The sequence below is a fragment of the Peromyscus eremicus genome, chromosome 6 (assembly GCF_949786415.1).
Source record: "Peromyscus eremicus chromosome 6, PerEre_H2_v1, whole genome shotgun sequence".
Classification (NCBI taxonomy): domain Eukaryota; kingdom Metazoa; phylum Chordata; class Mammalia; order Rodentia; family Cricetidae; genus Peromyscus; species Peromyscus eremicus.
This window is the reverse complement of record NC_081421.1, coordinates 15,102,542-15,118,705: the sequence shown is the minus strand read 5'-3', so window position 1 is coordinate 15,118,705 and position 16,164 is coordinate 15,102,542. Positions and strand designations below refer to the sequence as shown.

General features: G+C 42.1%; 1 protein-coding gene across 1 annotated transcript in view; it reads right to left on the bottom strand.

Moving 5' to 3' along the window:
• LOC131912919 (conserved oligomeric Golgi complex subunit 6-like) overlaps window positions 1–16,164 on the bottom strand; it is a 49,233-nt gene that overhangs the window by 17,949 nt on the left and 15,120 nt on the right. The window contains 5 exon segments of the mRNA XM_059265216.1: window positions 2,670–2,770; window positions 4,566–4,674; window positions 8,574–8,638; window positions 11,604–11,695; window positions 11,771–11,899. Of these exon segments, the coding sequence (XP_059121199.1) occupies window positions 2,670–2,770; window positions 4,566–4,674; window positions 8,574–8,638; window positions 11,604–11,695; window positions 11,771–11,899 (496 nt within the window).

Genomic DNA, 16,164 nt, shown 5'->3' with positions numbered 1-16,164 from the left:
AGAGGGCCCATGATAAAAAAACTAATGTAACCTATCACATGTCTAGTATATTAAAAACTCACAATCTATTGACAGTTAATTTTGAAGTACGCTGCTCAGAAAGACAAGGTTTTACCAGCCTACCCCAGAGTTATTATAACTTTCTACATTAAAGCTCAAGAATTTATGAGAAAAGTTGGTGTTTACTTGAATTACATAATTACATTTGTTACATATTGAATAAACCTGGTTTTATTTTGTTTGTATCCCAAATTGTAAGAGTAAAGAAATGCCTACAGCAGCGGTATCTATCACTGAGAAGCATCATCCACTCTCGGGGCTCAGGGTCAGGTTGGAGCTCTTGACTCCGTTCTCTATCACGGGCCCCTGGAGAACTCCAGATTGACCCAGAGGCTATGCACTTGGAGAAGTGGTTCACAGAAAATAAGTACCACTAAAATTTTGACCAGTAAGTTTAAATCCTGGATCTACCCCTTAAGTCACTGTGTGACCTTGGAAGGCTAAGTTCTCAGAGCATCAGAGGGATTCTAGGGAACTGAATGGAGTCCTGTATCAGCTCCTGACCAGAACCCAGTTCCCTCAGGAAGTGGAAGCTAGGCCTAACATGTCACTGCTGCTTGGAAGCACCACCAGAGGGACCCTGTGAACTTTCTTTTTGCTCTTAGTTCTTTTCATTCAAAAAAGAACTTATGCAAGTATGAGATTCTGCCTATAAAACTTTAAAAAGATAATCAGAGTACTTTCAACTTTAACAGAAAAATACTGGAAATGGAACAAAATTTGGCAATTAGAAGTCTTTGTAAGAAACTACAGCCTTGTGTCAGATAGAAAACGAGAAAACTTAAATGTCACGATTTATTTAAGAACTTTTCATACACAGAAGATAATGAGTAATTGACATCAGTAGGAGTGGCAGAGCGACCTGTGGAAATACTTTCTTTGATGAAGGTAATGTCAACAAGAGCAAAGGAGAAAACATGGTCCAGGACAACCAAGGCAGAGGATGGAGACAGTGACCACAGCAGACACAACCAAACGCTCCAGGTGAACACTGCAGCTGCAATGGAAACTTCACTACAGGGGTCAGCAACAGATGGGAGCAGGCACAAAAAGTGGTCACTGCAACTACCTGGTCTGTGGAGCAGAAAGAAATGGAGTGAAATGAAAATGAACAGAACTCCATGAAAACCCATCACCAACCTCAGCATAATGCGAAGTCCAAATAACAGAGAACAAGGAGCAAGAGGTATTTGAAGAAACAATGGAAGATGAACACTGAACTCAATGGTCAAGCAGGTGACTAAATCTCAACATAAATCTGCAGTGGTCCCCATGGAGACAGCATAACTCAAAAGAGAGGGCCTGGGGAGATGGCTCAGTGGTGAGGAAAACAGGCCACTCTTCCCACAGCACCTTGATTCAATGCCCAGTGCCCACATGGTGGCTCACAACTTTCTGTAACTCGTTAAGATTAGCAACCAATGTGTCACCAGAATGTACTAGATGTCATATACTTAAGGGTTGGAAGAAGTAAAACGTCAGCCAAGAATTCTATTTCTGGGAAAAGTAGTCTTGAGAAAGCAGGAGAAAAGGATACGACCAAGACAAAAACTTTTTTTAGTAGTTCTTGTTTGTATTTTCTTCTCCTCCTCATGAATGAAAAGACAATTTCATGAAGAAAAAATTATAAATTATGTTGGTGGACACACGATGTAGCGCATTGCTGTCTGTGCTAATACCAGCACAAGAAAGAACAGAACTGTATAGGAGGAAGGAAGCACAGGAGTCATGGAGAGATAGGGGGATGAAGACTCAGACACACATAAAACAGAGCAAACTACACAGATTCCACACTCAGGAGGTCAGCCAGAGGTAAATGGTTATACATACTAATCAAAAGGCAAAAGCTTGAGGAACGAATCAACTTTTTACAAAACCACAATCAAACTGCATGTTATCTTCTAACAAGTTCAAAGGAAAGGACATAAAATAGAGACTTTGCAAACAGCCAAATGAAAGCTAGCATAGCCCCACTGTAAGACAAAACACCAGTAAGATAAGTATCTCTAAAAATAATGGCCATCTTCTGATAAAAAAGGATCAATATGGGATGGAGGATACAAGAGTTACCTCCATAGAAGCATCTAGCAACAGAACCCTGAAGCTGACAAAGAACAATTATTCCTGCTACAGAACTCTGCTTGACTTACAACGCTAGGTCATACAGGTCTCTCAGGTTTTGTTGTTTGTGTGTACTCCATGGAGTTTTCTACTCACGGTCATAAACGTTCATGTCTATGACACAGAAGACAAAGCTGCATCATGGGAAGGTGAAACAATGAAACTGTTTGAAAAACATCTTGTAAGAGTTTCCGGTTTCACAGTGTCACACTGGCTCTCACTTAAGAGGATTAAGCTCCTCTTAGTTACACATATTTGGAAAACTCTGTATTGAAAAATGTTTAAAAATGAAATATTTAGAAAACAAGATAGTGAAACTCACCTTGAGATTTTTCTCCAATTAGGATATAGTTATGCAAATATGAACTCTAACCTGAGGTACACTAAGCTTCCCTAACATGAATTTGAAGGGGGAAAAAAATCACTGAAGTCAAAACATGAAAGCCGCCCATTCAATGCTGCAGCTCCGGGATGCAGAGCACACTCACCTTGTCCATCAGTTTACTCGCATGGAGACTCAAACTGTTGAAGAATATTTTTTTGCTTAGCAAGTGCATTTCTTCAATTGTCGTCAGTAGAGTAGCTGCCACTAAAGCAAACAATATTTCATTTCAGATCGCAAAACAAAAGCTAACACAATTCAGCTCACTGAGCACAGTGCTTTAAAGAGATCTAGATATGGAGGCTGGAGAGAGGCACAATGAGTAAGACTGCTTGTTTTCAAGCTTGAGGGGCTGAGTAGGAATCCATAGCACCCACATAAAAGCCATGCATGGCTGCATGTGCCTGTGACCCCAGCACTGGGAGCCCCAGGAGCCCTGTGACCAGCCTAAAAGGCAAGCTGCAGGTCCTCAAGGGAATAAGGCAGACAGTGACAGAGGAAGTCACCTGCCATTCTCCTCTAGGCTCCTCATGCAGAATGGCCTATGACACACACACACACACACGTATACATACACCATGGGGTGAAAGGAAGGGAGATACTAGGAGATTGATTGACCTTGTAACAAAAACAAAAACAGATATAAATAGGAATGTGTGTGTGTGTGTGTGTGTGTGTGTGTGTGTGTGTGTGATCTATTCACTAAAAATAATCAGTATAGTTTCATAAAAATGTCAGTTTTCTTTTCATTTGAGTAAGGAGATTAAAAAGGCAAAGAAACAAACTAAGTTTGAGCATCCGTAGTATGAGAATCTGAAATGTGAAACCATGTACAGCATTGTTTAGAAAGCTTCAGATTTCAGAGCACTCAAGATCTGGGTATTTTGATGAGTGATGTTGGATTGCTAAAGGCTTTTATAACTAGTCCACAATTCTGGTCCCAAGCATTCTGGGTAAGGTTCAGTCAACCTGTACCGTACTTCCAATACTTCATAACATATTTTAGCAAGGCTGTGAGTCAGAAATGATACCTGTGAAATGCACAACAGACAAGCATCTTGATTACACAGCCAAGTCTGGCTTTAATTCTAAAAAAGACAATCAATAGCTCTTACTGATTTGATAATTAGGTTGCATAATACTGAGTTCTTTTCATTAAAACTAACATATCCTATCAACATCTTATCTACAAACTAGTTACTCAACTTCATACAGCTGCTTTAAATAACAGTGTATTTAGACTAATTATGAAACTCACCTATTTTGAAATAATTGATTATATTAGCTTATTTGTTGATATTCAATTTTCTATTAAATAGATTATTAGATCCATCCAAGAGATTTCTTACTTTATTGCAAGGAGATAAGTACGTACACTTGTTTTCCTCACTGATATACCGAAAGGGATTTTAATTTTAATATATTTAGGTAAGACACATGATTTCCAATGTTATAAACTTACTTTTCTGGAGAGAAGATGAAGCTATGTCTATGTTATCATTCAAGCAAAACTAAATGCCAATAAAGAATCGAGGACATTGGTGCCCAGATGACACAGTTCACTCATTATGTCCTAGTCTACCTATACGCAGTGGCTCTGGTTGTCATGGATCTCATTTACTAAAGCTGCAAGGCTTACTTTGTAGACCTATTTCGTTATGTACGTTGAATGTGTGTGTAATGTGTGTGTCTGTGTGTGTGATTCTGTGTGTCTATCTGTGTGTGTGTGTCTATCTCTGTGTGTCTCTGTGTGTGTATGTGTATCTGTCTGTTTCTGTGTGTACGTGTGTGTCTGTGTATGTATGTATCTATCTGTGTGTGTGTGTGTGTGTGTGTGTGTGTGTGTGTGTGTGTGTGTGTGGTCATGCATGGAAAAGGAAGGGAGAAGAATGCAGGCCCCAAGGCATACAGGTACACTGAACATGCAAGGTCTCACATGACACACACAGTAGAAACCGGAGTGTATTCTGACAACAGAGAAACACTCCAGGGCATGCAGCACATTTACTCTTCAGTTACCTGACTGTATGGTGGTAAAACTTGAGAAGGTTAGAGATTTTATACAATAAAACTGCCCCAGGTTCAGCAAGTATTACTTGTTCAATTCGAACCTATGGAAACACAAAGAAAAATTCCTGAACATTTATTTCTTAAAAGTATACCTTTTCTTCATTAATGATGGGGTATAAACAACATAAAAGTACTCAAGAGACAACTTCATTATTGTAGCAATCACAAAATGCTTTCTAAAGAAACTTTGCATATTAAGTCATGCGATAAAAACATTTTAGTACAAATTCTTAAAAAAGACTCACTATCTGCAACATTTGACTCAAAGCAGGTAATACTGAAAACCAGGGCAGGGCCACTCTGCGGTTCGGCACCACAGCGTATGTAGATCTAGTTGAGACTAACTGCAAAAGCAGCACAGCATTCCTAACACAGATGCTAGTCAGCACCACTCGTAAAAAGGGAAGAAAGAATTCCGCCTGCATCACACCATTTGTTCCTGATAGCAGAGACTAGGAAAGCCATGAATGAACACCGACGAATCTGTCCAGATGTAAGGCAGGAGGAGCAAGACCTAGTTGAAGATGAACTTACTCTTCCTAGAATCTTCTAATTAACTCCTACCACCCACTGCTCTCTCCCTTAGTCAGCATCCCCTTGTTACCGATGATGCTCACACCATCTATTCTGTCTGTCCTTACGCTGCTACTCCTCTGATTATCTTTCTGCTTTCTAAACACAGACATTGTTTCTTACATCCTTCAATCTCTGCAGCATCTGGTACAACCCTGCACACATGTTCAACAAACCCTTTGAAAGTTAAGGTTTCTCTGTTCTTTGATTTCAGGATATAATACTGTTAGCAAATATATGTGTGCATTGTATGTGTAACATTTTACAAAGGCCTCTTTAGTTATGGAGATTAATTTATCTTCATATTTGCGTGTTAATGAAAGTGACTCCTCTTTGGCAAGAGGCAATAAGACAAGGAATGACATTTATATTTTAAAATCATCAATTTCCATATGAACATCTTTCTTGGTGTGTGTTGCATGCAAGTGTGAATACTTTTGCATGCCTATGTAGGGGCCAGCAACCTACATATGGTGTCTTCCTGAATTACTCTCAACCTTGCCTTTTGAACAAGGTCTTTCACTGAACCTAGAGTTCACTGGCTAACCAGACTGCTTGTCAACAAGCTCCCACGATTACAATTATATATTACATCACTAAAAATGTTGTTTTTAAAATCTTAACACAACTATTAAACTATAAAGGCCATTAATTATAGACAGATGGAGACATCAATTCTTCATTCCTACTCCCTTCAGAAAGAAAGTGAGAAGAGCAGATGGTAGACAAAAAAGAAAGGAAAGAGGGGAAGGAAGGAAGACAGAGAAGAAATGACAGAAACCCACCTCTGTCAGCCCCGAGCTCTCAGGGAAAGTGGCACCCTGGAGTCACAGCAGAGACAGCACAGAGAACCCGGAAAGGTAGTGTGACAAATGCCACACAAAGAAACACCCTTCTCACAAAGGCCACAAAAGACACCAGCCATTCAGCAAAACCAAAAGTCTTAGGGAAAATGCAATCTTTGTTACAAGAGGACAAAAAAACAAAAAAACTAAAAACTAAAGAGACTAAGGATGTGAGGGCAGCAGCGGGCTGGGAGTTAGACTGGAGATGGTGCTGGAGAACTGTCCTTGGCAAAGCTTGAGAACAGAGAGGAAGTGTGGGGCACAGATCCGACATCCAAGTACTTGGTAAATCACCGTCCTTATTAGAAGGACAAGGGAGACGTGGGGAGATGCTTAAAGGGGTAGACAGGATGCAGGAAATCTAACAGCAGCAAAGCCAGGACACAAGGGACACGGGCAGTGCTGTCCTGTTAATGCCAGAGCAAGGATGGGACAGAGGGGAGAGGGGGAGGGAGGGAGAAAGGGAGGGAGGAGAAACTGACAGGCCCCGTGTCCTGACCTCTGTCTAGGCAGAGCACAATGCCCATTCCAAACCATGTGCTACCCAGCTCCATTTCCCATGCCTCTTATCTCTGTCTGCACATCTATTTTCACAGAACGCACAATTCAAGGAGGTCAGGTGCACATGGCACGTTAAAGGTTTTATTAGAAGAGACGGAACATTTATGGGAAGGAAGGGCTGTAACCCATGGACCTGAAGAGGGCAGACTCACAAATCCTGGTTCCCCTGGCCACAAGTCTTACTGTGAGTCTGATGCTGAGGAGACAGCATCCTACATACAATGGAAGTCATTTTAAACAGACTACAGAGTTCTTAAAACAAACAGACAAAAAAAAAAAAAAAAAAACAAAAAAACACCCTGGAAATCAACAGGTTTCTGTGCTAGCTATTTTTTGTCAACCTGACAGAAGCTGGAGTAATTTTGGAAGAGGGAACTTCAAATGAGGAAATCTCCCCCTAGACTGGCCTGTGGACCAATCTGTGGGACATTTTCTTGACTGAAGATTGATGTGGGCAGGCCTGGCTCACTGTGGGCGGTGTCACCCATGTGCAGCTGTTCCTGGACTGTAAAACAGATCGGGCTGAAGAAGCCCTGAGAGCGAGCCAGTACACAGCACCCACCCACGGCCTCTGCCTCAACTCCTGCCTCCAGGTTCCTGCCCTGACGTCCCTCGGTGACAGAGTGTGATGGGGAAATACAGCAAAATCAACCATTTCCTCCCAAGTTGCCAGTGATCATAGTTTTATCACAGCAATAGAAGCCCTAACCAAGAGAACTTTCATCTTAACAAATACTGTTCTTAGGGATGTGCTCGCTTTATCTCTAATGTAAAACTCATTCTTCTTAACTTTTAAGCAGCTAAATGTCTCCTAGTAACATGATAATAGATGTTTGGGCTGCTAAGTAAAGTTGTAGGAAAATAAAATTTTGGGGTGGTGGTGTTAAGACAGGGTGGATCTGTGTCGCACAGACCAGCCTCCAACTTACTATGTCATCCAGGTTGGTCTCAAATGCAGTATCTCCTACACTAGCCTCCTAGAACGCTGGGGTATAGGTATGGACCACCACGTTTGGTAAGAGCTTAATTTTACTCTCTCTAACTCTTTTAACAACTGTTAGTAGTAGACAAAGCAAGTAAAATGTATATGGATTATGACTGTCTGAACATCACACTGGCAGGAAGTATTTCATTTGGTGGAAAACATAAAATAATATCAAGTACTTATTATCAAGTTATGGTAATATTTGAATTTATCAACATAATAAACTGTCAAAAGGTAGGTCATCTGAGGTTTGTTTGCCTGGATCAAAACACCAAAGAAAACCTTAGAAATAGAAAATATTCAGTTTATGATACGAATACATCATAAAACTTAATGTCTATATACTAAAGGGAAGTCAGTCCACTGCCAAGCTTTCTTTGAATCCATAATGGAAAGAAGTCTGTGGCAGGTGTGTGCAAGCACCGTGAACCCACACCCATCTGCCTCACACACCCTCCAGTGTCCACAGGAGGCACTGAGAGCAGGGCCTATGGGAGCATACTGTAGCACAGAAGAGTTGAGGACTGGGACAAGAGCAGAACGTGTTCCGAACCTGCTGACTCCAGAGTCCGCCCCCTGACGGCAAGTAGTCCGGCAGCAACAGCGACGGGTAAATATGCTCATATCTCGACTAATCATTATTGATTAGGATGATAAGCAAAAGGCGGCACTGTGCTCCAGGCAATACAGTGACACACTCATTCACTTGCTTTTGTTCCAATCGAAGGCTGTCCTTGCTCACTTAACAGTGGCACAGGAAGCGTAACCTAAAGGTCAGCTGAATGTGAACTAGTTATTCCCACTTTCTTAGAGAGCAGGCAATGCTTTCAGCTTAAGTGCATTTTATCAGTCTAGTTGATGTGTTAATTTGACAAAATTGTGGCTCGATTTCAAGCTGTTACTTATCAATTTCTCTGAACTAAGTAAGAACAAGTCAATACTTTGGTCAGATACCTGAAACCACAAAACCTTTTACCTTTAGAGGCCGACACACACCCTCAGTGATATGTCCAACAACTTCTTGAATATTTTCTTCAACACCTAAAATTAAGTACAACATAATTATTTTTTCCCAAGTTATACCTAACTTCTGTAAGTTTTAAGAACTATTGATCAAAAATACTTACGATTAATGTCATGTATGGCATTTAAAATAAATAGCAACATTTTGTTAAGTATAATTTTTGATATGTTTCTTTTTTATTTAAGGAATTTTTTATTCATTTTACATACCAACCATGAATTCCCCTACTCATCCTCCTCCTGCTCCCCTCCAGCCTTTCCCACCCTGGCCCACCCCCCATCCCCTCCTCCAAAAGTGCAAGGCTTCCCATGGGGAGTCAGCAAAACCTGGTACATTTAGTTGAGGCAGGACCAAGCCCCTCCCCCTGTATCAAGGCTGAGCCAGGCGTCCCACCACAGGTAATAGGCTCCAGAAAGCCAGCTCATGCATCAGGGATAGATCCTGATCACACTGCCAGGGGCTCCTCACACAGACCCAGGTACACAACTGTCTCCCCTATGCAGAGGGCCTCGTCTGGTCCCATGCATGTTCCACAGCTATGTGACATGTTTCTAATGGTGCTGGTAACTAGTATGTATCTATAAAATGCTGATAATTAGTGTGAATGATGAGTAACAAAATGAATTCTGTTGTAGAACATTATTTTAATTGTGCTACATTTGTTTATGCTGTGGAACATTTGTTTAATGATGCAAAGAAGTGCTGCATTCTTTTCTGTTGCATTTGTTTAACTCTGTGAAGCTGTGTTACTGTGCCTGTCTAAAACACCTGATTGGTCTAATAAAGAGCTGAACAGCCAATAGCAAAGCAGGAAAAAGGATAGGTGGGGCTGGCAAGCAGAGAGAATAAATAGGAGGAGAAATATGGGAGGAGAGGATTAAGGAACGAGAGAAGGAGAGAGGACTCTAGGGGCCAGCCACCCAGCTACACAGCAAGCCATGGAGTAAGAAGTAAAGAAAGGTATTTAGAATAGAGAAAGATAAAAGCCCAGAGGCAAAAGGCAGATGGGGTAAGTTAAGAAAAGCTGGCTAGAAACAAGCCAAGCTAAGGCTGAACATTCATAAAGAAGAATAAGACTCTGTGATTTATTTGGGAGCTGGGTGGTGGGCCCCCAAAGAGTAAAGAGTAGAAAAAAAGCAACCACAGAACCCTTTTGTGAGGAAACTGAGAGGGACACAAAGCAAACCCCACATGAGCCCCATGAGCTGGAAGAGGTAGGGAAGGCACAGCAGGACGGTTCTGCAAATGCCTCACTGGAGGCACAGTGTGGCTAACATACGAGAGTGGAAGGATGAAAAATGACTATGCCACCCCAGGAAACACTGGCATTGCTCCTGATTACCACCAAGCACCATACAATTATAAGGTGAGGCAGACAGGCAACCACTTTCATTTTCAGAGTGAGGCTCAGAATTCAACCTAACAATAACTTATCTTCAAACCTCTGAACACTGTCTCTCACATAAACTCTTCTAAAGGCACCTTCAAGGAAACACATCCCTTCTCTACCATCCCCAATCCCCTTTGGAAAGGGGGTGGGGCCTCACTATGTAGCCCTGGCTGGACTATAACTCCAGCACTCAGAAGGCTGAGGCAGGAATGGCAGTTTGAGGCCAGCCTGAGACACACAGTAAGACCATGTTTCACACAAACAAAAAGTGCAAACTTCGTACCAATCTAAGACATATGCTTCATCAAATCTCAATACCGAAGAGCTGACTTTGTGACCTAAGTGCCACCACCAACTTGTACATGGCTTCTCCCACAAATCATCTGATGATCCACAATGATGTACAGCTACTCTACACCACCCAGTCAGATGATACTAGGAACAGCATCTACATTCTCTCTACTTCCTATCAAAATCAGAACACCCTTAACTTACACACTAAACCCCAGGCTCTTGTAATGCTTGATCTCATCAACTTGACTAGATTTTAGAATCATTCAAGACACAAATATCTGGGTATATCTGTGAAGGCATTTCCAGAGTGGTTTAATTGAGGCAGAAGACTCACCCTAAATGTGGACTGGGCCCAAACTGATTCAAATGGGGGAAAAGAACAAGAGTGCCCAAGGCACACCAGCATCATCTCTCTCTGCTTCTGACTATGGACTGCCATGATGGAGCTCCAGCATCATCTCTCTCTGGTTCCTCACTGTGGACCACTATGATGGAGCTCCAGCATCATCTCTCTCTGGTTCCTCACTAACGGACCACTCTAATGGAGTCCCTGCATCATCTCTCTCTGGTTCCTCACTGTGGACCACTCTAATGGAGTCCCTGCATCATCTCTCCGCTTCCTAACTGTGAACTGCTATGACCAACCCCTTCCCACTCCTGCTCCCACGCCTTCCCTGTCCCAGTAGAACTCTTTCCTTCTATTATTGCTTTTGTTGGCAATTTTATCACAGCAACCAAAAAAGAAGCTAACATACCTCTTAAGGAAGTTATAACTAAGAAAATTAGAAATTTTATAGACATCAGCAACTCTAGAATATAGTCATTGTTCCCCCTTAAAACCCAAACATTTTAAGCACCTATGGTAATTATCAAAATAAAGAACTTTAGAACAGTCCCCTGAGAATGAAGAGTCTGGGTGGCAGAAATAAACCAGTACAGCTTAGTGATATAAGGAACACTCAGCCTGTTCACTGCATCCTTGCCACTAAGCGTGATGCTGAGGGTCTGAGCTAATGTATGCTGGGCACTCCAGCCATGTCTTAACAGAGAGCAGCAGTCTAGTAGAAGGTAAGCAGACCCTAAGCAACAGATGACAGCAAAGAAGTCTATTAAGCAGAAATGAGGCAGGTGTGTGTGTGTGTGTGTGTGTGTGTGTGTGTGTGTGTGTGTAAGAACAGCTGGACGCTTATGTGCCATCTAAGTGTGAAGTGTTTATCTCAGTGAAGACAGCAACGGAAACACAGAAGCCACGTGCATTTTCTCTATTAAGCATTAGCAATAACTGTCAGTACACTGACCCTGTGCAGTTACATGCTTTAAGAGAGCTTCCAGATGTTCCTTCTCAGAGGCAGTAGCTTGATGGAGCCATGCCAGCATATCTCCCACATACCTAAAGAAAACCACCTGTTAGTAAAGATGTCCCAGGGAAAAGTGTCAAATCCTCTACCAGTGTCAATTACTGTACCTCAAAGGGTCGTGGGAGTGCATTTCAATGGGTCACGGTGTACCTCCTGGCCCTCCTCTTGTGAGAGCATCAATAAACCCTCGAACAACAGTACTGCGCCTGGCCGTTCCAAATTCATCTAAGGTATACCTAGAAGAAACACATTATGAGAGAAGTAGCTACGTTTCCCTAACAGACTCCTCGCTCCATGCCTAAGATCAGCAAGACAGGAAAGCTTCATTAGGTTCACACTCCTCAAGCAGCACTATCTTGAGACTAAGAGGGACAAGTAGGTTTAGTGTGCTGAACATTCAATCCACAGGTACAGATCTTGCTCCTTCAAGGAAAGAATGCTTGGGACGAGGCAATAGTAGAGGAAGCAGCAATAGGAACAGCTGGCCTGGCTTCATGGCAGCTAAAACATGATGCTCCAAAGTTTTCAGAAAGCCACATACTAGGTCCCAGAAGCTGGTTAGAATTCTACAGCCCAAACACCAGGGCTTTTTCCCCCATATTAAAATTTTCTCCTTATGTTACTATAACTTAGCATCAAATACTGACCCAAAATTGCTACTAATTTTAAAAGCTTATTTTGACTCCAATGAGACACACTAGTTGTTCATTACATTTATTAACTGGCTATCTATGAACAGTAAATATCCTTTCTCTTATATCAGAAGTCACCCATTATGGCTGAAAATGGGGGAAACTTTTCTATGGTAGAAGAACTGACAGAGAAAGAAAGCTACAATCTAGAGTACAGGGCAATCTGGGATGAGTTTGTGGGGATGGCTGGAATCAGATCTTGTTTCCTAATATAACTGCCATTCTTTATACCCTCCAATTCCACACTACCATTTTTAAAATCCCTAAACAATCTTTTACCAGCCTAAATATTAAGAATGAATTCAATAACTAACAAACAAAATTTACCAAAGTTTTCCCAAGACGTCCAGGGGAATTATTTTCTCAGGCTACATTGTTTTCTTTATTATGTTGTAGATATAATAAGACGTCCATGTTCTATTAAAAATAGGAACATTGTTGGATGTTTTATTATTTATACCATTTCCAACTGAGAGGGAAGTGGGTGAAATGGCAGACAGCTAGTTTTACGAACACGGACTTCTTCTGAGGACTGCTCACTCTAGTTCTGAGATCTCTGCAGGACGCAGCCTAGCAGAGGGAGGGGAAATGCACGACCAGGCAAAGCTTGGTTACAACACACAAATGCTTCATTTTCTTTCTGTACTTTAAGACAATTTCGAACCAAACAGTTCGTGTTTGTTTTCTTCTCTGTGCTCTTTGATCACACACGTTTAAACCAGACAGATCTTGCTGGCAATCTTACCATTGAAACTTATGATCCAATGACTGATACTTATCACAGCAACACCCCAAACCTTCACCTTTTTAAGCAGAAAAACCCCAATCTTCCTTCCCTAGACCCCATATAAAATAAGGTAACGTTTGTTTCTAGGACTGGGGCCGTGATACCAGAGACAAGTGAATCCACTCTGTGTTCTCAAGGGAGTATGCTTATCAGGTGTGGTGAACACCGGGATTTAACCTGTATAGTAACATGAAGTCCCATTTAATGTTAATCATCCTGCAGGATAAACATAATTTAAGAAAAACAACATGAAGCTGTTAGACATGGAACATCCATCTCAGAGACAGATACAGCTAAAAGGACTTTCCCAACAAAGGTCAAATTTTCAAAATGTAGCTTTTATAAGAGTGAATAATCAAAATACATAAATATTCTAAACTTCTTGTCAAAAAAGCAAATTAAAAGAAAAGAATACTGTAGAATCTCCTTTTTGGAATACAACACAAATTCATAAAAAAAAAAAAAAAAATAAAAATGGATCAGTTTTGTACAAGTTGCCACATCCTGAGGTAACCTGTACTCTTCAGGTTTACTAAAGGTGAAGAGCTGGCAATTTGTTTTAAAAACTTCAATTTATACTCAGCTTTGCAAGAAAGATCTGGACACTGCTGTCCATTTATACTCAGCTTTGCAAGAAAGATCTGGACACTGCTGTCCATTTATACTCAGCTTTGAATAAGAAAGATCTGGACACTGCTGTTCTGGTTTCGTTTCTGTTGCTGGGATAAAAACACCCGGCAACTGGAGAGAAAGGAGTTTTTTAGCTCACAGTCCATCTCCTCTGGAAAGTCAAGGCAGGACTGGAAGCAGGCCACAGCACATGCACAGACAAGCACAAAGATGCACACTGCTGCACGCTCACTGCCTCCTGGGCCGCTTCAGCCCAGTGAGCCCTCTTCCTCTTACACGGCTCACACCCAGTCTACGCAGAGTGCCACCACATCCATGTAGTCTTCTCATCTCAATTAATAGTCAAGGTGATCCCACGGCACCCTGGCACATCCATAGCCAGCCTGAGGCACATAATTCCTCTTTCCAGGTGGTCCCAGTTTGTGCTGAGTTGACAATGAAAACTGATAGGTACAGTGGTTTATTAATGTAACACATTAGAATTACAGTTACAATGACTAAGAAACACAAGACAGGCAACTTTTTCAAGGACTTCAATTGACATTTTCTTGAGAGGGCTACACACTGCTGTGATGAAGTTCATACACTGCCATCTGCTGGTTAACAGGAAGCACCCCACAGTTGTCAAACACACTAAGAAAGATGATGACATAAGAAAAGGCGGATTTTTCTTTCTTAGCCTTCACCACAGCCTGCTGAATGGCTGGGCTCTGCAGGCTACTTTCCTACTCAATCTCCAAACATCTCCGACAGCCTTCCAGATTCTATTACTACCCTGCTGGTTTGTGCTTCTCAGAGTAGGTTTTTGCTCTTTTCCTCTGGCTTTCGAGTTTCCCTCTGCTGTGCTGTTGGCTCCACAGACCCCTGCTTAGGCCGCAGCTTTCTGCCCGCCTCCCCACTGGCTCGAAATGTCTACCATGCACGCTGCACTAAGCATTAGTTAGGCACCTAACAGAATGAGGCCCTCCAGAGCCTCGTAAAGCTGGCATTGTTACTCTCCTCATTCTGCCTAGGAAACCAAACTTCACAGAGGCTCAAGGCCTTGTTCGGGATATCTAACTCAAGAACCCACTCTAAAAGTTCAGTACTTGGGGTCTGGGAAGATGGCTCACTGATATAGGACCTGCCACACAGCCATGAGGATCTAGGTTCAGGTCTCCAGTACCCATGTAAAAAGCCAGGATGATGATGCACACCTGAAATCATAGGCCTGAGGAAGTAGAAACAAGAGGATCCTGCAGCTCACTGGCTGGCTGGTCATGCTGAATGTGTGAGCTCTCGATTAAGTGAGGGACCCTGCTTCACAGAACAACAACATTAATAATAGCAACAATAGTAATTAGGTGAGTGAGAAGACATCCAACATTGACTTCTATGACATAAATCAGTCTAGATGCCCATCAACAGATGAATGCATTAAAAGTCTAGTGCACATACATCACAGAGCATTAATAACAACAAAGAAGTATGAAACTTTTCCCTTTGCAGCAAAATGGATGGAACTGAAGATGTCATTTTAAGCAAAATAAGCCAAGTTTAGCAACTGTGAAAATAATTCCCCACCTCTAAAAACCCTTGCTCTGAAGCAAGGTCTACCAGGAATTGAATGGGGGCAGTGGAAGGTGGCCAGACTGATGTTACCAATACACACTGTGTGCTAGCATGGAAGTTATCAGTGTCCAAAATACATGAGGCATTACAAAATAGTAACTTCTGAACAAGGATGAATCTGAGGCCAATGCAACGCTTGCTGAAAACCAAGCACACATGTCTGAGGAACTACAAGTCTCTGACAGATACAAGTCATTGCCAATACTATCAGGTAGGAGTGATTTCAAAGCTGCTATCAGTAGTCAGCACCAGCTTGTCATAGATGCACATTAACTCACAGCCAGTTCACACCTTTCCAACCAGTTCACATCTTCACACCATCTACTCCCTCAAAGTGGAGTATTCTGCTTCCTCCCAGAAAACACCTTTTCAACCTGAGACTCACTGTATACTCTTTCCCTTAGGAAGGGCACCCTCAAGGTCACCCTCCTCTCCTACCACGGGACACTTGGGCCACACAGCACCTGGAACATGGCATTCAGTCTATCAAAGACACATCCTATTATAACCCATTTGTTTATATGATGTCTGAAGTTCTAGGAGCCTGAGGGAAGCACCCAGAACAGGACCTATCCTCTAACATGCACTTGTAAGCGTCATAGCAATACTGTCATTAACAGGGCTGGCACAGCGTTCGTGGTCTGTGATGTAATGGTGATAAATACTTCAAACATCGATGAAAGGGGACCCCGCAAGGGTCTCTACGACAGGTGACTGTGAGCAAGTGGGTGGCTACGGATGAAGCCCCGGTCATCTCTCACAGCATCAACACTTGCTGTCC